Consider the following 23166-nt stretch of genomic DNA (forward strand, 5'->3'; position numbering starts at 1 on the left):
TAATGGACGTGCCAACTTTTGTTCTGAACTGTAATATCAAGTCAATAAACAGAACCAGGGTTCTTTTTTTTTAGATGTCATTCCTGGTGTGTAACTAGCATAAAGTATCTACCTTTAATCATTGTGGAACAAATACCCACTAAAGAGAGTCACAGAACACATGGATGACAGACATGTAATGATTCAAAATCTTGGGTACATGGATAATGTTATAAGCTAAGGTGATTCACATATGGATCTCTAGGTTAGCATGTGCTAAAGAAGAATTCATAAGAACAACCTACATGTCTCTCACACTTCTTTTTTATTCCTTCCCATCCATCCTCTCCCTGCCTGCTATTCAACTTCACAGCCCTTGTTGCTTTGAACCTTTGAGCTTGCTCCATGCTTGCCCACAGCAAACTCCTTTCATGCTCTACAGACAGACAACCAATCAAAGAAGCAAAACCCCACGTATGAAAGGAGGTGACTCCTGTTTTAATAGTACATTTTGCTAGAAAAGAGGGCCAAAGTTTGGTTTCAGCACTTTTATCATCAGATGCCTCCAGCTGGAACTCAAGCTTCAGGTGGTAGGTCCATCTCTTCAGATATCTGTGGATCCTGGCTTTTACACATTATTCACAATACATATGCATATACACCAAAATGAAAAACTCTTAAAAAGCCCTCCATTTCACAAATATTTCACAAAATGAACTAATTTATTAAACTGAAGTTGCTTGAGTTGTGTGTGTCTCCAATGATCTTCCCCTACAGCACACTGTGAAGAGAATATGTGAAGTTTCAGGTGTATTAATTGAGCTTAGTTGTTGAGCAGCAGCCTAGCTAGTGTTGGGCTCCAGTGGTTCAATCTCCTTGAGCCCTTATGAGACTAGGTTGGTTGATTCTGTAGGTTTTCTTCTGGTGTCCGTGAACTCTCTGACTCCTTCAATATTCCCTCTAGTCTTCCACAAGATTCCCTGAACTTTGTCTAATATTTGTCTGTGGGTCTCTGCATCTGTTTTTGTCAGTGGCTGGGTGAAACCTCTCAAAAGATAGTTATTCTAGGATTCTATTTAGAGAATATCATTAATAATGTCAGGGCTCTTGAACACATTGTCAAAGGTGACACTTCCTGAACAGAACACCCATAGATCAGGCACTAAGACCAACACTTTTCAAGTGTGACCTCAAGAAAGTAGAAATCCTCAGTAAGGCAAATACAGCATCAGTAGGTCAAAACAGTACCCTAAATAATGGCAAAAATATCTTCACCAGCTGTACATTCGACAGAGGGTTGATATCAAACAATGTAAATACCTCAAGAAATTAGACATCAAAAACCCAATACTCCATTTAAAATAAAAATGGAGTACAGAATTCAACAAAGAATTTTCAACAGGAAAGCTCTAATTGCCAGGATATACTTAAGGAAATATCCAACATTCCTAGGAATATGCAAATTGAAAGGAGTCTGAGATTCCTTCCTATACACATGAGCATGGCTAGGATAAAAACTGAAATGAGCGCACATGCAGGTGAGGATTTGGAGCAAGGGAGACAATCTTGCATTTCTGGTGAGTGTGTAAATTTGCACACCATATTCGGAAATCAAGCTGGGTGATTATCACAAATAATTCTACTTCAAGGCCCTGTTATACAATTCCTGGCCATAAACTCAAAACTTGTTCTGCCATAGCACCAGGACACTTGCTCAACTTCATTCATAGCACCTTTATTCATAATAACCAGAAACTGTAAGCACACCACCTGTCTCTCACTGAAGAGTGGATGAGGAAAATCATGTACATTTCTGTCATGGAATACTAATCATATATTAAAAATAAGGATTATAATGCAATTTTCAGGCAAATAGATAGAACTCGAAAATATCCATTCTTAGTGAGGTCATTGTGACCCAGAAGAATGTGCATGCTATGTACTCACTAACACATGGATAGTACCCATAGAGTATAGGAAAAGCATGCTACAATCCAAACACTCAAAGAAACTAAGTAAAAATAGGGCCCTAGGTAAGATGATTGAATCTCACTAGGTAAGGTAACTAGAATGTATATTACTAGTGGTTGATCAGAGGGAACTGTATGGGTGCTGGTATGGGACACAAGGAGAGTTATGGAAATCAAGTGTGTTGGGAGGAGCCGCCTCCACAGTGCTGGGAGAGAGAAATACAATCCATTTGGGGTCATCTCAGGTACAAGACAGACACACAGGATGGGGCAGGCTCCTGGGAGTATATGGGAGAGACCTTGGCTGGAAACTCAGGAGCTGGGGATAGGGAGACTGAAAGTGGCCACTTCCTGTAGACAGGCAGGATTTCCAGTGGGGGCAAGGTAGCACCAACCCACCCACAAAACCTTACATCTAAAATTTTCCCTGCGTACAATATGTGCAGGTATAAACCTGGAGCTGAGTTTGAAAGAATAGCCAACTATAGACTGGAGAAACATGAGGATTAACCCATGTCTGAAAGCCAAACTCTGACACTCTTGATGATACTTGGTTGTGCTTAAGAACAGAATCCTAGCATAACTGTCATACAAAAATCTTCATCCAGCATCTGGTGGCACCAGAAGGATATGCGCAGCAAAACATTAGGCAGAATTCAGAGAGAGTTGGGGAAAAGTGAAAAGGAGGATTGAGGGAGTCAGATGGTGTCAATTTACCACAAGGAGATCAAGAGAACCAAGTTTCCCAGACTCATTGGGGTTTTTCAGAGACTGAACCACCCACCATCAAAGAGCATGCATGGTCTAGACCTAGGCTCCCTGGACATATGGAGCAGTTGCGAATCTTGGGCTTATTGCATGTCTCATAAAAACCAGACAGCAGGGTTTCTCTTATTCAACTTCATGGCCTTCCATGGGAAACTTTTCCCCTAGCTGGGCTTCCTTGTCTGGCCCCAGTGGGCACGGATGTATTTAGAGCTGATGTAAATTGGTGTGCCAGGGCATTATGGAAACTGCTGGGGGTAGGGCATGTGTGCCTCTTCTTCTCCTGGGAGAATGGGAGCAGGAAATGAGGGGGAAAGGGTCACAGGGTAGGTATGGGAAGAAAGCAACTTCAGGATGTGATCAGGTGGTAAAGCGAATACACAAATGAATTAATGAAAACCAAAGAAATGATAGATAGGGAGCTAGATATGATTCACAGTTAAATGTTGCCTACTGCAAACTAAATAGAAACATATTCTATCTGAAATATGGTAGCAACATGTTTTCTTAAGCCTCATATTTACACTAAAAATCATTAAATATGCTAATTTTGATATACAGTAAAGTAATGAGGATTGTGAAGCTTTGTGGCTACTGTTAGTATATACTTATACCTGATAATTAACATATGTAAATTATTCAAACAATTTTGTTTCAGACATCATGCTACAAATACAAACAGCTAAGGTTATATTTATTTTATTTTACTATCTGCCCACTGCACATTTTTTTCTTTTTCATCTCTTTTCTTTTCTTTTTTTAATATTAGATGTATTCTTTATTTACATTTCTTTTTGGGGGAGGGCTTTGGATTTGTTTTTTTCAAGACAGGGTTTCTTTGTAGAGCCATGGCTGTCCTGGAATGCACTCTGAAGACCAGGCTGGCCAAGAACTCAGAAATCTGCCTGCCTCTGCCCCCCAGGTCCTGGGATTAAAGGTGTGCTCCACCATTGTCTGGCCTTTATTTACATTTCAAATGTTTTCTCCTTGCCTGGATCACCCCCTCCCAAAAGTCCCATTAGACTTCTTCCCTCCCCCTGTTCCCCAATCGAACCCCTCCTTTTTCCTTGTCGTGATATTCCCCTACACTGCTGTATTGAGCCTTTCCAGGACCAGGGCCTTCTCCTTCATTCTCCTTGGGTTACAACACATTTTATGAAAAAATTATTTTCAGTAAAGGAAAAGCAATGTAAAGGGGATAGAGCTATAAATGAGCATTTTAGAGTACTGGATTCTCTAACGAATTCATCCGGTTCATTTGCCTGCTTATATGTTGCAGCTTCCGTGTCCTGTATCCACAGTGCTCTTAACTGCTGAACCATACATTCAGTAAATATGAGATAAACATGATCAAGGATCAGCGTGGCACATAGTCTACAGATAAGCCAACAAGACAGGAGCTAGACAGGTAAAAGGCTCTTACCACACAAGGATTCAGAGGTATGGACTCTTTACTTTGCATGTAGCCTAGGTTATAGATGGAAACTCTTTCATCTAGGCAGCCATAAAATTAGTTCTGGGGTTCAATACAGGAAAGGATCTCAGTATCCAAATGTGAGAAGTAATGTAGTACAGTCCTAGAAACTTGAAGGTTGTGAGCTGTATCACTCTTGATTATGAGAGCACCTGCAACATGGAGAAGGCCAGTGACTCCTTAAGGTGAGCCCCAGTCTTAAGGACAGTTTCTTCATAACCTTAGAACTAGCAAGCCTTCCCCTGAGATTACTCACTAGGCACTTCTGGAAGAAAGTTACCAGATATTCACAGGTTGAGGATCAAGCCTAATTGTTGCCAGTGTCCTGTGATAGCCACATTTCTGAAGAAAATGTTGGGAGAAGCCGTTCGCAGAAGTTCCACTGGATTCCAAGCCTGTAGTCTGTGGCTTCTTCCTGTTAAATCCAATTGACAATCAAGGAAGTTAATGGTAGCTCACAGCTTTGGGCAGCAAGCAGGTGTTCTGAGTCACACAATGTTCCTTCCAAGTTCCTACAGGTGTAGCTCAGGGGTGACAACAGAAAGGAATTGTGTGTGCAAGGAATATGTGAGTGGCTAAATTCTAAGGTCACAACTGTGAAGCAGCTGCTACACATTCATTGGTGGTAGAGGGCAGCAAGCTACCAGAATAATATCTCAGAGCACCAGATCAGCAAAGGGGCTGGAGTATGTTGGCCAGAGAAAGAGCAGGGCTTAGCAGCAGGATCGCATCCTCAGTCAAGTCCAGAGGAAACCCTCAAGGGCAGAAGTCACATAAACAAACAAACAAGAAATAAACCAAAACAAGAAAACCTGCCAGGCTCCCCAACCTCCTACTCTGACAATCATGCAACAGAAGGCCAAAGTCACCAGGACAGGGCTCCTAGCACTTTGGAGAAACCATGCAGACCAAACATAAGAATCTACTGTGCCCCACCCTTTGCATGAACTTCTTCAAGGACACCCAGGACATGCTCCGCAGAGGGACACAGGTCAATCACAGAAAATCTCTCCAAATAAGCTTGCAGGAATATAATAGGATCTGGAATCTATTCCCTCCCACTGAGTACAAAGCCTGGACCTGAACAAAGCCCCTTTCCCACCCTTGGGTGTTTTGGCAAAAGCCTACATTGTGTCTAAGGCTGGAAATTTATCAGGCGCAGTAAAAATGAGTCATTATCTTTATCTTTGACCAGAGGTACTTTTAACGCTTCCATTAAGAACTATAGTGCTGAGTAACTTATCAAGGTCAGTGGTAGCCCCTAGGCTCCATAATTCCCTGTGCATCAGTGCCATCCAGCTCAAAGTCTGTTTTACCTTGGACCCAATTTACACTGAAATTCTTTCTTTCCAGTATGGATTTCTCCTTGCTTTTCCCAAGAGACATCCTTAGCTCTTTGGAGAAACCTGTTTTCTCTTGACCAACGGGATACGAACCTTCACTGGGTTTCATTCATGAAAACTAGTACAAGAGACTGAGCTGCCTATTTACCACTGAGCTACAATTATTGGTATTTGGTTGGGTGAGACAGAATCACATTATGTCGGCTTGGTTAGAGTCAGTTTGGAGCCATCCTTCTTCAGTCTCCTGAAGCTTTCACCACCTTCCTGGATCAGCTCTCATGCTGTTCTGTACTTGAGAACTGTCTTGCTTCATTTGCGTATTGGTGTACCACCGGCAGAGCATGTGTGTAGATGGGGGAGGACTCAAAACTGCAGTGGTTTCTCTCCTTCCACCCGAGGGCCCCATTACTGAACTCAGCACTTAGTTGGGCGGCAAGTGCTATTGCTCTTTGGGCCATCTCACTGGACCTTAAGCTCTCTGGAGGATTTTCTTTTAGAATTGTGTTTTGGGTAATTTTTGCTTTGCTTGATTGCTTGTCTGGTTTTGGGTTGTTTGGTTGTTGGGTTATTTGGTTGGTTTTTGAAAGGGATGGTCTGTTTACCATGTCTCCTTCTTCCTGAACTCAGTCTGAACAACATGCTGACCTTGACCTTAGTCCTTCACCTGCTACTACCTCCCTAATGCTAGTTTTAAGGATTGTACCTGCGCCATCTAGTAAACTACACTTTGTTTATGTGTTTCTTTGTTTTGTTGTTTTGGGGCAGGGTTTCATTGTTTAAGAGCCCTAGATGTCCCATAAGCTACTCTGTGGTCCAGTTTGGCCTCAACATCAAAGGTGCCCCTGCCTCTCTTGAGATTTAGGTCTGTGCTACCCTGCTCAGCTCTGGTTTAATTATAAGACAGATCCTCACTCCATAGGCTTTACTGGTTTTTGAATTATTTATTTAGATGAGGGTAGCCTTGAACTCACTGACCCAGTCAACCTTGGACTCCTGAGGGGATGGATTAAAGGTGAGTGCCACAAAACCCAAGATAGAGCTGCTGTTTTAAGATGATTGATTTTATGGGGAGTGGTGCTTGTGTACAAATGGAATGGATAACCCTCACAGGCCTGCTGCACTAGCAGGTCAGAATGGGGTTTCAGATTGGCTGGAACTGTAATCACAGATCATTTCAAGCCACCACATAGATGATAGGAATAGAAGATTGACAGGTGCTCACACTTTCTAAAGCAACCCTTCAGCCCACGTCCCACTCTTTATTACATCTCCTTGAGGAAGGCTTTTTGGCTGATCCTAGTTGACTTACTCTCTGCTTCCTTAGGAGCCAAGGGCACCATCTCCCTCACACCCTCCTTTTTCTGTTTGCTTCCATGGAGCAGGCTTTGTAGAGATAACACAATACTATGGCTTACAATTTAGATGAACATGACCATGAACTGAGCATCCTATCTCAGGGATGTCCCAGCATCCTTGCTGCATGCCCCATCTTGTCTGCTGCAAAGATAGTTGTAGGGAGAATTCCTGTATCTGGGATAGCTCCCGACCACCTGAGTACATGCAGAACCCTGGCTAGTATAGTAATGGGGTCAAGCTATACTCCGGCACCACCTCTAGAGTGGTTGATGCTGAAATTTATTGACCGAGCATCCACTTCATTCCTTGAGCTTCAATGTATATTCCTGTCTCTGACATCGCAATCTGTTCCAAATCCAGTGAAAAAGAATTATCTTCCAATTATGTCGTGTCTCTCATCAAAAACCGATTAAACCCTTACCTGATGCAAACTCTGGTCATATGAATAAAATCAAACAAGAAATAGTTATTCATAACAATAATCCTAGCCATAAGAAGGTATCTGAGGCTGAAGGATTCCTAGAATTGGACCTCTAAAACAACCTTGGATTCAGAGCATGACATGGTCACTGGTACAACTGGAAAACTGAATAGATCTTATGCAAATGAAGGAATAAATGTACCCACATGGTGTTGTATGGTGTATTAACAAATGGAATGTTTTTTATTTATCCAATTAACTTTTGGGTGTGTTTGTGTGTGTGTGAATGACGATGAGTGGGAAATTTGTTATCACAAGTCCTTCTGATTCAATGAGTGAAATGATTACAACTTTGATCTATAATTTAAAGGGTGGAGATTAGACCAGGAAATCCAATTCTGGTTTGGGTTTGCAGGGTGTGGCTACAATATGGAGGGCAAGCAGAGATGTATATAAAGGCTTCCAAGGAGCCACATATCATAGTCAGAGGCTTGCATCTTGGAAAACTCCCTGATTCTGCTGGGATTTGGCAACATATCTGCATTGCTCAACTGGTATGTAAACCAATTTTTTTTTCCTTGGGTCATGCAGTTTGATATAGAGAAATTCAGACTCCTTAAGAGGAACATGTTGAGGATCTTGGGTTTCATTGCAAATGAAATTTTAGCCTCATCACCAATAATATCCCATGATAGCTTGTGTATATATTCCATTACTTTGCCTGATATAACTGTTTGAGACAAGGATTCTGTATGTTGTTCCAACTCTCTTAGTGCTGGCCACGTGCCTCCAGGTAAGCTCCAAATCAGACAATCTGATGAAAATGCTCCCTCATGTTTCCCCTTCACTGTAATGGTCTTTATTTTTTTGTGAGGCCCTGGATTACACTGTAGACTTGTAAGCCAGGTATCTTTGATATACTTCCACATCATATAACTGATATGACACATGTGATTTACTCATGTGTCTTGCCTTAGCTTTTCCATTGCCTCTTTTACACGCAAGTTTGCTCTGTGAACATATTCTACTTACCAGACACAGGTAAGACTCAATATTGTAGAAATGCACTGAAGTCATTCTGTTTTCTGGCAATTAATCTTGATCCATAACTCATGGATTTACATTGGTATGTTTGTTTCCTCGGTTTCTTTTTGTTTGCATAGGTTTGAGATATTTTATTTCGTTTTTGAGAAAGGGTCCTACATAAAATATTTTGATCTGACAATTATGTGAATATTTGCTTGATATAAAGACTTCCACATTATCATTGTGGGAGCCTCTCTTTCCACTACCAGTTTAGGTTAAACAGGCAAATTGATTTCTCTGTTACTGTTAGAGCATTAGCTCAGAAGTTTAGTGGTTGATATAATGTTGAGGAAGTTGTATTAAGTTTGTCTTGAACGTGTATTCCTTTCTGACTTCTTGGCAGGAGTCTTTTGACTCGAGACTTTAGAAGATGAGTATTCAGACCGCAGCCACACTCAAGAAGTTGGCAATTCAGTCTCTGGTGAGAGATGAGGCTTTGGACATATCCTCTCTGGGGGATCTCCCCTCTGTACTCTTCCCAGCACTGTTCAAGGAGGCCTTCAGTGGCAGACAAACCAAGCTCATAAAGGCAATGTTGGCAGCCTGGCCTTTCCCCTGTCTTCCTGTGGGGGCATTGATGAAGACGCCTAAACTGGAAATGTTGCAAGCTGTGCTAGATGGAATAGACATGCGACTGACTAAAGGGTTTCACCCCAGGTGAGCAAAGGTCAAGTATTATATAAGAGACCATGTGGGGTACACAGTAGAGATTGTGGGGTCATTGCGAATGGCTTCTGATGGGATCACCAGACAGTGATTCAGGAACCTTATAGCTATTGTGTGCTTGGACTAAGGACAGTTATCAGTGGATTAGGGCTTTGATCCAAGCAGCCTCACAGTAGAATGTGCCTATCTATCCCTGCCATTCCTAAAACCATTAATAATGGGACTAGGGAGAAATAATAAGTAACTTAGAGGAAGGAAAGTGGTCAGGGCCACACATGCAGCTCAGAGAAAATTGTGCAACATGCATGTGTGCACATTGCACTGTTGTTTAAAAAACATACAGCTTGGCAGGCTGAGGGGTATTTCACTATAGAGTCACTTAGTGAACCCTTACTGAGGGTCATCGCAGCTGCTGATACTTGACATGTGTTCACCCTCAGCAGGGGAAAACTTCAGGTTCTGGACCTGAGGAATGTGCACCATGCCTTTTGGAACATATGGGCTGGTACAGAGGACGATAGCTGTTCTTCAGAGCCCTTGGATGAGAAACCAGTAGTGAAGGTCCTTCCCAGATATGCAGTGAGGAGGCAGCTGAAGGTGGTAGCTGAGTTGTGCCTCAGGCCACGCCTTGATGAAGCACAAGCAGCCTTCTTGAAGTGGGCCCAGCAGAGAAAGGACTCCCTACATTTGTGTTGTGCAAAGATGAAGATCTGGGCTATGCCCATGGACTTTATCAGCAAGATCTTGAATATATTTCATCCAGAGCATATTGAGGAATTGGAACTGAACACTCAGTGGAATTTGTACAAGCTGGCCGAATTTGCTTCCTGCTTTGGGCAGATGAGAAATCTTTGCAAACTCTTCCTGGCACCCCTTTACTAGAACGTCTTCAAGATTGCCAATAGGACAGGAGACAGAGAAGAGCAGTATATCCAGGAGTTCATATCTGTCTTCTCCAAATTCAATTGTCTCCAGCATCTCTCCATGAGTGGTGTCCATTTCCTCAAAGACCACATGAATCAGGTCCTCAGGTGAGCAAGGATGGAGGACTGGGTCAGCTAGCAGAGAAAATTTTCCTCTTCCATTTTAAAGATTAGTGGTCTGGGATGCCTGTCTGTCAGTCACTGGGAACAAACATTTAGGGGCTCCTTAGATTATGTAAGTAATGTGTAGTGATTCCAAGTCTTAAATGAGCATGCCTGAAGCAGAGGACAAAAGGGAGATAAGGAGTAGGTCAGATATGGTCAGGAGGCCTGGAAATTCTTCTTGGAATCATAGGCAAACAATCCATCAAAAAGGGGACAGGAAGAGTTGAATGTACTTAGATCTTGAGGGACTCAGCAGCAATGTGAGAAGGTGAGCTGTCTGCTTAGATCTGTGGGCACAGCCTTCCCTCTCCCCCTACTTCTCCGTGAGTGAAATGCTTGACCCTCAGTAGGGCTGAGTGCATGAGACAAGAGGGAGCGTGGGCATCTCCATGATAGCATGAGAGACTGTGGAGAGGTCAGGGTGCAATGCAGCATTGACTGAGGCCACAGGTCATGTCCTTAGATCCTGTCAGGACTCTCCTGGCATGAAACTTCCTCCTTGTTATCCTGGGTTTTATAGGGTATAATGGTTTTCTGCTTGAGACTATGGCCAGCAGATCAAGTGTGGGTTTGACTTCACTAAGCTGATTCCAAAAGGAAGCATCCCAGATATTATCTTTGATCATTTGCTCACACTCAGCTTGGGGTCCCTGTTCCCTTCTAAGACATTGAAAAGCCCACCCCATGCTCTCCATCACCATTTGCCAGAACTAACCCTCTGGTCCCCCTCATCTCTAGGCACCTGATGACGCCACTGAGCTCCCTTTCTGTCACTCACTACCAACTTTCACAGTCAGACTTGGATTCCTTCTCCCACTGCCAGAGTGTCTTTCAGCTAAAACATCTGGAAATGAGAGGTGTGGTTCTAACAGATTTGGATCTGATGCCTATGAAATGTCTCCTCCAAAAGGTGGCAGATACTCTAGAAACTCTGGATTTTCAGGGATGTAGGGTGAAGGACTCCCAGCTCATTGCCCTCCTACCTGCCCTCACACATTGCTCTCAGCTCACCAAGATCAACTTCTACAACAATTTCTTCTCCATGCCCATCCTGAAGGACCTTTTGGAGCACACAGTCAACTGGAGCAAGATGAATGTGGAACAATACCCTGCCCCTCTGGAGTGCTATGATAGGTTGGCTCATGTCTTCAGAGCAAGATTTGCCCAACTTTGTCTGCAGCTCCTGGAAACTCTCAGGGCAATAAGGCAGCCCAAGAACATCTCCTTTGCTACAGATAATTGTCCTTAATGTGGTGAGCGCTGTGTCTATGGCCAAGGTGCGAGATTTTGTTTTTGCTGGCACTGAGCATGGATACAGGACTTCCTGATGTGAATAACGGGCAGGACTGGGACACATCTCTCATGCATGGTGGTCAGAGACTGTGACTTCAGACACTTTATACATGCTTGGAAACAAAAGACTGTACAAGAACTGAGATCCTGGAAGCTGAGCTTGGCATGGGAAACAATCTGTTGGACTGTGTGAACAGAGGACTTGTGGAGTCAGGATGACAACTTGGCTGTTTTGAGTGACTTCTGCCAGGACAGATTAAGAGATGCTTTGTAATGGACTTGCCAACTTTTGTTCTGAACTGTAATGTCAAGTCAATAAACAGAACCAGGGTTCTTTTTTTAGATGTCATTCCTGGTGTGTAACTAGCATAAAGTATCTACCTTTAATCATTCTGCAACAAATACCCTCTGGAGAGAGTCAAAATGAACACATGGATGCCAGACATGTAATGATTCAAAATCCAGGGTACATGGATAATGTTATAAGCTAAGGTGATTCACATATGGATCTCTAGGTTAGCATGTGCTAAAGAAGAATTCGTAAGAACAACCTACATGTCTCTCACACTTCTTTTTTATTCCTTCCCATCCCTCCTCTCCCTGCCTGCTATTCAACTTCACAGGCCTTGTTGCGTTGAACCTTTGATCTTGCTCCATGCTTGCACACAGCAAGCTCCTTTCATGCTCTACAGACAGACAACCAATCAAAGAAGCAAAACCCCACGTATTAAAGGAGATGACTCCTGTTTTAATAGTACATTTTGCTAGAAAAGAGGTCCAAAGTTTGGTTTCAGCACTTTTATCATCAGATGCCTCCAGCTGGAACTCAAGCTTCAGGTGGTAGGTCCATCTCTTCAGATATCTGTGGATCCTGGCTTTTACACATTATGCACAATACATATGCATATATACCAAAATGAAAAAGTCTTAAAAAGCCCTCCATTTCACAAATATTTCACAAAATGAACTAATTTATTAAACTGAGGTTGCTTGAGTTGTGTGTGTCTCCAATGATTTTCCCCTGCAGCACACTGTGAAGAGAATATGTGAAGTTTCATGTGTATTAATTGAGCTTAGTTGTTGAGCAGCAGCCTAGCTAGTGTTGGGCTCCAGTGGTTCAATCTCCTTGGGCCCTATGAGAGTAGGTTGGTTGATTCTGTAGGTTTTCTTCTGGTGTCCGTGAACTCTCTGACTCCTTCAATATTCCCTCTAGTCTTCCACAAGATTCCCTGAACTTTGTCTAATATTTGTCTGTGGGTCTCTGCATCTGTTTTTGTCGGTGGCTGGGTGAAACGTCTCAAGAGATAGTTATTCTAGGATTCTATTTAGAGAATATCATTAATAATGTCAGGGCTCTTGAACTCATTGTAAAAGGTGACACTTCCTGAACAGAACACCCATAGATCAGGCACTAAGACCAATACTTTTCAAGTGTGACCTCAAGAAAGTAGAAATCCTCAGTAAGGCAAATACACCATCAGTAGGTCAAAACAGTACCCTAAATAATGGCAAAAATATCTTCACCAGACAGAGGGTTGATATCAAACAATGTAAATACCTCAAGAAATTAGACATCAAAAACCCAATACTCCATTTAAAATAAAAATGGAGTACAGAATTCAACAAAGAATTTTCAACAGGAAAGCTCTAATTGCCAGGATATACTTAAGGAAATATCCAACATTCCTACGAAAATGCAAATTGTAAGGAGTCTGAGATTCCTTCCTATACACATGAGCATGGCTAGGATAAAAACGGAAATGAGCGCACATGCAGGTGATGATTTGGAGCAAGGGAGACAATCTTGCATTTCTGGTGAGTGTGTAAATTTGCACACCATATTTAGAAATCAAGCTGGGTGATTATCACAAATAATTCTACTTCAAGGCCCAGTTATACAATTCCTGGCCATAAACTCAAAACTTGTTCTGCCATATCACAAGGACACTTGCTCATCTTCATTCATAGCACCTTTATTCATAATAACCAGAAACTGTTAGCACACCACCTGTCTCTCACTGAAGAGTGGATAAGGAAAATCATGTACATTTCTGTCAAAGAATACTAATCATATATTAAAAATAAGGATTATAATGCAATTTTCAGGCAAATAGATAGAACTCAGAAAATATCCATTCTTAGTGAGGTCATTGTGACCCAGAAGAATGTGCATGCTATGTATTCACTAATACATGGATATTACCCATAGACTACAGGAAAAGCATGCTACAATCCAAACACTCAAAGAAACTAAGTAAGATTAGGGCCCTAGGTAAGATGATTGAATCTCACTAGGTAAGGTAAATAGAATCTATATTACTAGTGGTTGATCAGAGGTAACTGTATGGGTGCTGGTATGGGACACAAAGAGAGGTATGGAAATCAAGTGTGTTGGGAGGAGCCGCCTCCACTGAGCTGGGAGAGAGAAATACAATCCATTTGGGGGCATCTCAGGTACAAGACAGACACACAGGATGGGGCAGGCTCCTGGGAGTATATGGGAGAGACCTTGGCTGGAAACTCAGGAGCTGGGGATAGGGAGACGGAAAGTGGCCACTTCCTGTAGTCAGGCAGGATTTCCAGTGGGGGGAAGGTAACACCAACCCACCAACAAAACCTTCCATCTAAAATTTTCCCTGCCTACAATATGTGCAGGTATAAACCTGGAGCTGAGTTTGAAAGAATAGCCAACTATAGACTGGAGAAACATGAGGATTAACCCATGTCAGAAAGCCAAACTCTGACACTCTTGATGATACTTGGTTGTGCTTAAGAACAGAATCCTAGCATAACTGTCATACAAGAATCTTCATCCAGCATCTGGTGGCACCAGAAGGATATGCACAGCAAAACATTAGGCAGAATTCAGAGAGAGTTGGGGAAAAGTCAAAAGGAGGATTGAGGGAGTCAGATGGTGTCAATTTACCACAAGGAGATCAAGAGAACCAAGTTTCCTGGACTCATTCGGGTTTATCAGAGACTGAAACACCCACCATCAAAGAGCATGCAAGGTCTAGACCTAGGCTCCCTGGACATATGGAGCATATGCGAATCTTGGGCTTATTGCATGTCTCATAAAAACCAGACAGCAAGGTTTCTCTTATTCCACTTCATGTACTTCCATGGGAAACTTTTCCCCTAGCTGGGCTTCCTTGTCTGGCCCCAGTGGGCACGGATATATTTAGAGCTGATGTAAATTGGTGTGCCAGGGCATTGTGGAAACTGCTGGGGGTAGGGAATGTGTGCCTCTTCTTCTCTGGGGAGAATGGGAGCAGGAAATGAGGGGGAAAGAGTCACAGGGTAGGTATAGGAAGAAAGCAACTTCAGGATGTGGTCAGGTGGTAAAGCGAATACACAAATGAATTAATGAAAACCCAAAGAAATGATAGATAGGGAGCTAGATATGTTTCAGTTAAATGTTGCCTACTGCAAACTAAATAGAAACACATTCTATCTGAAATATGGTAGCAACATGTTTTCTTAAGCCTCATATTTACACTAAAAATCATTAAATATGCTAATTTTGATATACATTAATGTAATGAGGATTGTGAAGCTTTGTGGCTACTGTTAGTATATACGTATACCTGATAATTAACATATGTAAATTATTCAAACAATGTTGTTTCAGTCAGACATCATGCTACATATATAAATAGCTAAGTATATATTTATTTTATTTTACTCTCTGCCCACTGCACATTTTTTTCTTTTTCCTCTCTTTTCTTTTCTTTTTTTAAAATTAGATGTAATCTTTATTTACATTTCTTTTTGGGGGAGGGCTTTGGATTTGTTTTTTTCAAGACAGGGTTTCTTTGTAGAGCCATGGCTGTCCTGGAATGCACTCTGAAGACCAGGCTGGCCAAGAACTCAGAAATCTGCCTGCCTCTGCCTCCCAGGTCCTGGGATTAAAGGTGTGCTCCATCATTGTCTGGCCTTTATTTACATTTCAAATGTTTTCTCCTTGCCTGGATCACCCCCTCCCAAAAGTCCCATTAGACCGCTTCCCTCCCCCTGTTCCCCAATCGAACGCCTCCTTTATCCTTGTCCTGATATTCCCCTACACTGCTGTATTGAGCCTTTCCAGGACCAGGGCCTTCTCCTTCATTCTCCTTGGGTTACAAGACATTTTATGAAAAAATTATTTTCAGTAAAGGAAAAGCAATGTAAAGGGGATGGAGATATAACTGAGCATTTTAGAGTACTGGATTCTCTAACGAATACATCCGGTTCATTTGCCTGCTTATATGTTGCAGCTTCTGTGTCCTGTATTCCCAGTACTCTTAACTGCTGAACCATAAATTCAGTAAATATGAGGTAAACATGATCAAGGATCAGCTTGGCACATAGTCTACAGATAAGCCAACAAGACAGGAGCTAGACAGGTAAAAGGCTCTTACCACACAAGGATGCAGAGGTATGGACTCTTTACTTTGCATGTAGCCTAGGTTATAGATGGAAACTCTTTTATCTAGGCAGCCATAAAATTAGTGCTGGGGTTCAATACAGGAAAGGATCTCAGTATCCAAATGTGAGAAGTAATATAGTACAGTCCTAGAAACTTGAAGGTTGTGAGCTGTATTACTCTTGATTATGAGAGCACCTGCAACATGGAGAAGGCCAGTGACTCGTTAAGGTGAGCCCCAGTCCTAAGGACAGTTTCTTCACAACCTTAGAACTGGCAAGCCTGCCCCTGAGATTACTCACTAGGCACTTCTGGAAGAAAGTTACCAGATATTCACAGGTTGAGGATCAAGCCTAATTGTTGAGAGTGTCCCGTGATAGCCAAATTTCTGAAGAAAATGTTGGGAGAAGCCGTTCTCAGAAGTTCCACTGGATTCCTAGCCTGTAGTCTGTGGCTTCTGCCTGTTAAATCCAATTGACAATCAAGGAAGTTAATGGTAGCTCACAGCTTTGGGCAGCAAACAGGTGTTCTGAGTCACACAATGTTCCTTCCAAGTTCCTACAGGTGTAGCTCAGGGGTGACAACAGAAAGGAATTGTGTGTGCAAGGAAGATGTGAGTGGCTATATTCTAAGGTCACAACTGTGAAGCAGCTGCTACACATTCATTGGTGCTAGAGGGCAGCAAGCTACCAGAATAATATCTCAGAGCACCAGATCAGCAAAGGGGCTGGAGTATGTTGGCCAGAGAAAGAACAGGGCTTAGCAGCAGGATCGCATCCTCAGTCAAGTCCAGAGGAAACCCTCAAGGGCAGAAGTCACATAAACAAACAAACAAGAAACAAACCAAAACAAGAAAACCTGCCAGGCTCCCCAACCTCCTACTCTGACAATCATGCAACAGAAGGCCAAAGTCACCAGGACAGGGCTCCTAGCACTTTGGAGAAACCATGCAGACCAAACATAAGAATCTACTGTGCCCCACCCTTTGCATGAACTTCTTCAAGGACACCCAGGACATGCTCCGCAGAGGGACACAGGTCAATCACAGAAAATCGTTCCAAATAAGCTTGCAGGAATATAATAGGATCTGGAATCTATTCCCTCCCACTGAGTACAAAGCCTGGACCTGAACAAAGCCCCTTTCCCACCCTTGGGTGTTTTGGCAAAAGCCTACATTGTGTCTAAGGCTGGAAATTTATCAGGCTCAGTAAAAATGAGTCATTATCTTTATCTTTGACCAGAGGTACTTTTAACTCTTCCATTAAGAACTATAGTGCTGAGTAACTTATCAAGGTCAGTGGTAGCCCCTAGGCTCCATAATTCCCTGTGCATCAGTGCCATCCAGCTCAATGTCGCTTTTACCTTGGACCCAATTTACACTGAAATTCTTTCTTTCCAGTATGGATTTCTCCTTGCTTTTCCCAAGAGACATCCTTAGCTCTTTGGAGAAACCTGTTTTCTCTTGACCAACGGGATTAGAACCTTCACTGGGTTTCAATCATGAAAACTAGGACGAGAGACTGAGCTGCCTATTTACCACTGAGCTACAATTATTGGTATTTGGTTGGGAGAGACAGAATCACATTGTGTCGGCTAGGTAGAGTCAGTTTGGAGCCATCCTTCTTCAGTCTCCTGAAGCTTTATTTCACCACCTTCCTGGATCAGCTCTCATGCTGTTCTGTACTTGATAACTGTCTTGCTACATTTGTGTATTGGTGTACCAGCAGCAGAGCATGCGTGGAGATGGGGGAGGACTCAAAACTGCAGAGGTTTCTCTCCTTCCACCCGAGGGCCCCATTACTGAACTCAGCACTTACTTGGGCGGCAAGTGCTATTGCTCTTTGAGCCATCTCACTGGACCTTAAGCTCTCTGGAGGATTTTCTTTTAGAATTGTGTTTTGGGTAATTTTTGCTTTGCTTGATTGCTTGTCTGGTTTTGGGTTGTTTGGTTGTTTGGTCATTTGGTTGGTTTTTGAAAGGGATGGTCTGTTTAACATGTCTCCTTCTTCCTGAACTCAGTCTGAACAACATGCTGACCTTGACCTTAGTCGTTCACCTGCTACTACCTCCCTAATGCTAGTTTTAAGAATTGTACCTGCGCCATCTAGTAAACTACACTTTGTTTATGTGTTTCTTTGTTTTGTTGTTTTGGGGCAGGGTTTCATTGTTTAAGAGCCCTAAATGTCCCATAAGCTACTCTGTGGTCCAGTTTGGCCTCAACATCAAAGGTGCCCCTGCCTCTCTTGAGATTTAGGTCTGTGCTACCCTGCTCAGCTCTGGTTTAATTATAAGACAGATCCTCACTCCATAGGCTTTACTGGTTTTTGAATTATTTATTTAGATGAGGGTAGCCTTGAACTCACTGACCCAGTCAACCTTGGACTCCTGAGGGGATGGATTAAAGGTGTGTGCCACAAAACCCAAGATAGAGCTGCTGTTTTAAGATGATTGATTTTATGGGGAGTGGTGCTTGTGTACAAATAGGAATGCATAACCCTCACAGGCCTGCTGCCCTAGCAGGTCAGAATGAGGTTTCAGGTTGGCTGGAACTGTAATCACAGATCATTTCTAGCCACCACATAGATGATAGGAATAGAAGATTGACAGGTGCTCACACTTTCTAAAGCAACCCTTCAGCCCACGTCCCACTCTAGATTACATCTCCTTAAGGAAGGTTTTTTGGCTGATCCTAGTTGACTTACTCTCTGCTTCCTTGGGAGCCAAGGGCACCATCTCCCTCACACCCTCCTTTTTCTGTTTGCTTTCGTCCATTTAGGAAGCAGGCTTTGTAGAGATCACACAATACTAAGGCTTACAATTTAGATGAACATGACCATGAACTGAGCATCCTATCTCAGGGATGTCCCAGCATCCTTGCTGCATGCCCCATCTTGTCTGCTGCAAAGAGAGTTGTAGGTAGAATTCCTGTATGTGGGGTAGCTCCCGACCATCTGAGTACATGCAGAACCCTGGCTAGTATAGTAATGGGGTCAAGCTATGCTCCGGCACCACCTCTAGAGTGTTTGATGCTGAAATTTATTGACCGAGCATCCACTTCCTCCCTTGAGCTTCAATGTATAGTCCTGTCTCTGATATAGCAATCTGTTCCAAATCCAGTGAAAAAGAATATCTTCCAATTATGTCGTGTCTCTCATCAAAAACCAATTAAACCCTTACCTGATGCAAACTCTGGTCACATGAATAAAATCAAACAAGAAATAGTTATTCATAACAATAATCCTAGCCATAAGAAGGTTTCTGAGGCTGAAGGATTCCTAGAATTGGACCTCTAAAACAACGTTGGATTCAGAGCATGACATGGTCACTGGTACAACTTGAAAACTGAATAGATCTTATGCAAATGAAGGAATAAATGTACCCACATGGTGTTGTATGGTGTATTAACAAACGGAATGTTTTTTATTTATCCAAGAAACTTTTGGGTGTGTTTGTGTGTGTGAATGACGATGAGTGGGAAATTTGTTATCACAAGTCCTTCTGATTCAATGAGTGAAATGATTACAACTTTGATCTATAATTTAAAGGGTGGAGATTAAACCAGGAAATCCAATTCCGGTTTGGGTTTGAAGGGTGTGGCTACAATAGGGAGGGGAAAGCAGAGATGTATATAAAGGCTTCCATGGAGCCACATATCACAGTCAGAGGCTTGCATCTTAGAAAACTCCCTGATTCGGCTGGGATTTGGCAACATATCTGCATTTCTCAACTGGTATGTAAACCATTTTTTTTCCTTGGGTCATGCAGTTTGATATAGAGAAATTCAGACTCCTTAGGAGGAACCTGTTGAGGATCTTGGGTTTCATTGCAAATGAAATTTTAGCCTCATCACCAATAATATCCCATGATAGCTTGTGTATATATTCCATTACTTTGCCTGATATAACTGTTTGAGACAAGGATTCTGTATGTTGTTCCAACTCTCTTTGAGCTGGCCATGTGCCTCCAGGTAAGCTCCAAATCAGACAATCTGATTAAAATGCTCCTTCATGTTTCCACTTCACTGTAATGGTCTTTATTTTTTTGTGAGACCCTGGATTACACTGTAGACCTGTAAGCCAGGTACCTTTGATATCTGTCCACATCATATAGCTGAAATGACACATGTGATTTACTCATGTGTTTTGCCTTAGCTTTTCCATTGCCTCTTTTACACACAAGTTTGCTCTGTGGACATATTCTACTTCCCAGACACAGGTAAGATTCAATCTTGTAGAAATGCACTGAAGTCATTCTGTTTTCTGGGAATTAATCTTGATCCATAACTCATGGATTTACATTGGTATGTTTGTTTCCTCGGTTTCTTTTTGTTTGCATAGGTATGAGATATTTTATTTTGTTTTTGAGAAAGGGTCCTACATAAAATATTTTGATCTGACAATTATGTGAATATTTGCTTGATATAAACACTTCCACATTATCATTGTGGGAGCCTCTCTTTCCACTACCAGTTTAGGTTAAACAGGCAAATTGATTTCTCTGTTAATATTATAGCATTAGCTCAGAAGCTAAGTGGTTGATATAATGTTGAGGAAGTTGAATTAAGTTTGTCTTGAACGTGTATTCCTTTCTGACTTCTTGGCAGGAGTCTTTTGACTCGAGACTTTAGAAGATGAGTATTCAGACCGCAGCCACACTCAAGAAGCTGGCAATTCAGTCTCTGGTGAGAGATGAGGCTTTGGCCATATCCTCTCTGGAGGATCTCCCCTCTGTACTCTTCCCAGCACTGTTCAAGGAGGCTTTCAGTGGCAGACAAACCAAGCTCATAAAGGCAATGTTGGCAGCCCGGCCATTCCCCTGTCTCCTTGTGGGGGCATTGATGAAGACGCCTAAACTGGAAATGTTGCAAGCTGTGCTAGATGGAATAGACATGCGACTGACTAAAGGGTTTCACCCCAGGTGAGCAAAGGTCAAGTATTATATAAGAGACCATGTGGGGTACACAGTAGAGATTGTGGGGTCATTGCGAATGGCTTCTGATGGGATCACCAGACAGTGATTCAGGAACCTCATAGCTATTGTGTGCTTGGACTAAGGACAGTTATCAGTGGATTAGGGCTTTGATCCAAGCAGCCTCACAGTAGAATGTGCCTATCTATCCCTGCCATTCCTAAAACCATTAATAACGGGAATAGGGAAAAATAATGACTAACTTAGAGGAAGGAAAGTGGTCAGGGCCACACATGCAGCTCAGAGAAAATTGTGCAGCATGCATGTGTGCACATTGCACTGTTGTTTAAAAAATATACAGCTTGGCAGGCTGAGGGGTATTTCACTATAGAGTCACTTAGTGAAACCTTACTGAGGGTCATCGTGGCTGCTGATACTTGACATGTGTTCACCCTCAGCAGGGGAAAACTTCAGGTTCTGGACCTGAGGAATGTGCACCATGCCTTTTGGAACATATGGGCTGGTACAGAGGACGATAGCTGTTCTTCAGAGCCCTTGGATGAGAAGCCAGTAGTGAAGGTCCTTCCCAGATATGCAGTGAGGAGGCAGCTGAAGGTGGTAGCTGAGTTGTGCCTCAGGCCACGCCTTGATGAAGCACAAGCAGCCTTCTTGAAGTGGGCCCAGCAGAGAAAGGACTCCCTACATTTGTGTTGTGCAAAGATGAAGATCTGGGCTAAGCCCATGGACTTTATCAGCAAGATCTTGAATATATTTCATCCAGAGCATATTGAGGAATTGGAACTGAACACTCAGTGGAATTTGTACAAGCTGGCCGAATTTGCTTCCTGCTTTGGGCAGATGAGAAATCTTTGCAAACTCTTCCTGGCACCCCTCTACAAGAACGTCTTCAAGATTGCCAATAGGACAGGAGACAGAGAAGAGCAGTCTATCCAGGAGTTCATATCTGTCTTCTCCAAATTCAATTGTCTCCAGCATCTCTCCATGAGTGGTGTCCATTTCCTCAAAGACCACATGAATCAGGTCCTCAGGTGAGCAAGGATGGAGGACTGGGTCAGCTAGCAGAGCAAATTTTCCTCTTCCATTTTAAAGATCAGTGGTCCAGGGTGCCTGTCTGTCAGTCACTGGGAACAAACATTTAGGGGCTCCTTAGAATATGTAAGTAATGTGTAGTGATTCCAAGTCTTAAATGAGCATTCCTGAAGCAGAGGACAAAAGGGACATAAGGAGTAGGTCAGATATGGTCAGGAGGGCTGGAAATTCTTCTTGGAATCATAGGCAAACAATCCATCAAAAAGGGGACAGGAAGAGTTGAATGTACTTAGATCTTGAGGGACTCAGCAGCAATGTGAGAAGGTGAGATGTCTGCTTAGATCTGTGGGCACAGCCTTCCCTCTCCCTCTACTTCTCCGTGAGTGAAATGCTTGACCCTCAGTAGGGCTGAGTGCATGAGACAAGAGGGAGTGTGGGCATCTGCATGATAGCATGAGTGACTGTGGAGAGGTCAGGGAGCAATGCAGCATTGACTGAGGCCACAGGTCATGTCCTTAGATCCTGTCAGGACTCTCCTGGCATGAAACTTCCTCCTTGTTATCCTGGGTTTTATAGGGTATAATGGTTTTCTGCTTGAGACTATGGCCAGCAGATCAAGTGTGGGTTTGACTTCACTAAGCTGATTCCAAAAGGAAGCATCTCAGATAATATCTGTGATCATTTGCTCACACTCAGCTTGGGGTCCCTGTTCCCTTCTAAGACATTGAAAAGCCCACCCCATGCTCTCCATCACCATTTGCCAGAACTAACCCTCTGGTCCCCTTCATCTCTAGGCACCTGATGACGCCACTGAGCTCCCTTTCTGTCACTCACTACCAACTTTCACAGTCAGACTTGGATTCCTTCTCCCACTGCCAGAGTGTCTTTCAGCTAAAACATCTGGAAATGAGAGGTGTGGTTCTAACAGATTTGGATCTGATGCCTATGAAATGTCTCCTCCAAAAGGTGGCAGATACTCTAGAAACTCTGGATTTTCAGGGATGTAGGGTGAAGGACTCCCAGCTCATTGCCCTCCTACCTGCCCTCACACAATGCTCTCAGCTCACCAAGATCAATTTCTACAACAATTGCTTCTCCATGCCCATCCTGAAGGACCTTTTGGAGCACACAGTCAACTGGAGCAAGATGAATATGGAACAATACCCTGCCCCTCTGGAGTGCTATGATAGGTTGGCTCATGTCTCCAGAGTAAGATTTGCCCAACTTTGTCTGCAGCTCCTGGAAACTCTCAGGGCAATAAGGCAGCCCAAGAACATCTCCTTTGCTACAGATAATTGTCCTAAATGTGGTGAGCGCTGTGTCTATGGCCAAGGTGTGAGATTTTGTTTTTGCTGGCACTGA

At 42.9% G+C, this 23166-nt stretch overlaps 1 protein-coding gene and 1 pseudogene across 1 annotated transcript; both read left to right on the forward strand.

Moving 5' to 3' along the window:
* The first annotated feature begins 8764 nt into the window (after positions 1–8764).
* LOC127696663 (PRAME family member 8-like) lies at positions 8765–11454 on the forward strand (annotated as a pseudogene).
* A 9022-nt stretch (positions 11455–20476) lies between these two features.
* On the forward strand, positions 20477–23166 carry LOC127696559 (PRAME family member 8-like). The gene is made up of 3 exons (XM_052199377.1): positions 20477–20763; positions 21213–21803; positions 22599–23166. Exons 1-3 carry the CDS (start codon positions 20477–20479, stop codon positions 23164–23166), a joined length of 1446 nt encoding a protein of 481 aa, XP_052055337.1.

This window comes from Apodemus sylvaticus, chromosome 11 (genome assembly GCF_947179515.1).
Source record: "Apodemus sylvaticus chromosome 11, mApoSyl1.1, whole genome shotgun sequence".
NCBI classification, from domain to species: domain Eukaryota; kingdom Metazoa; phylum Chordata; class Mammalia; order Rodentia; family Muridae; genus Apodemus; species Apodemus sylvaticus.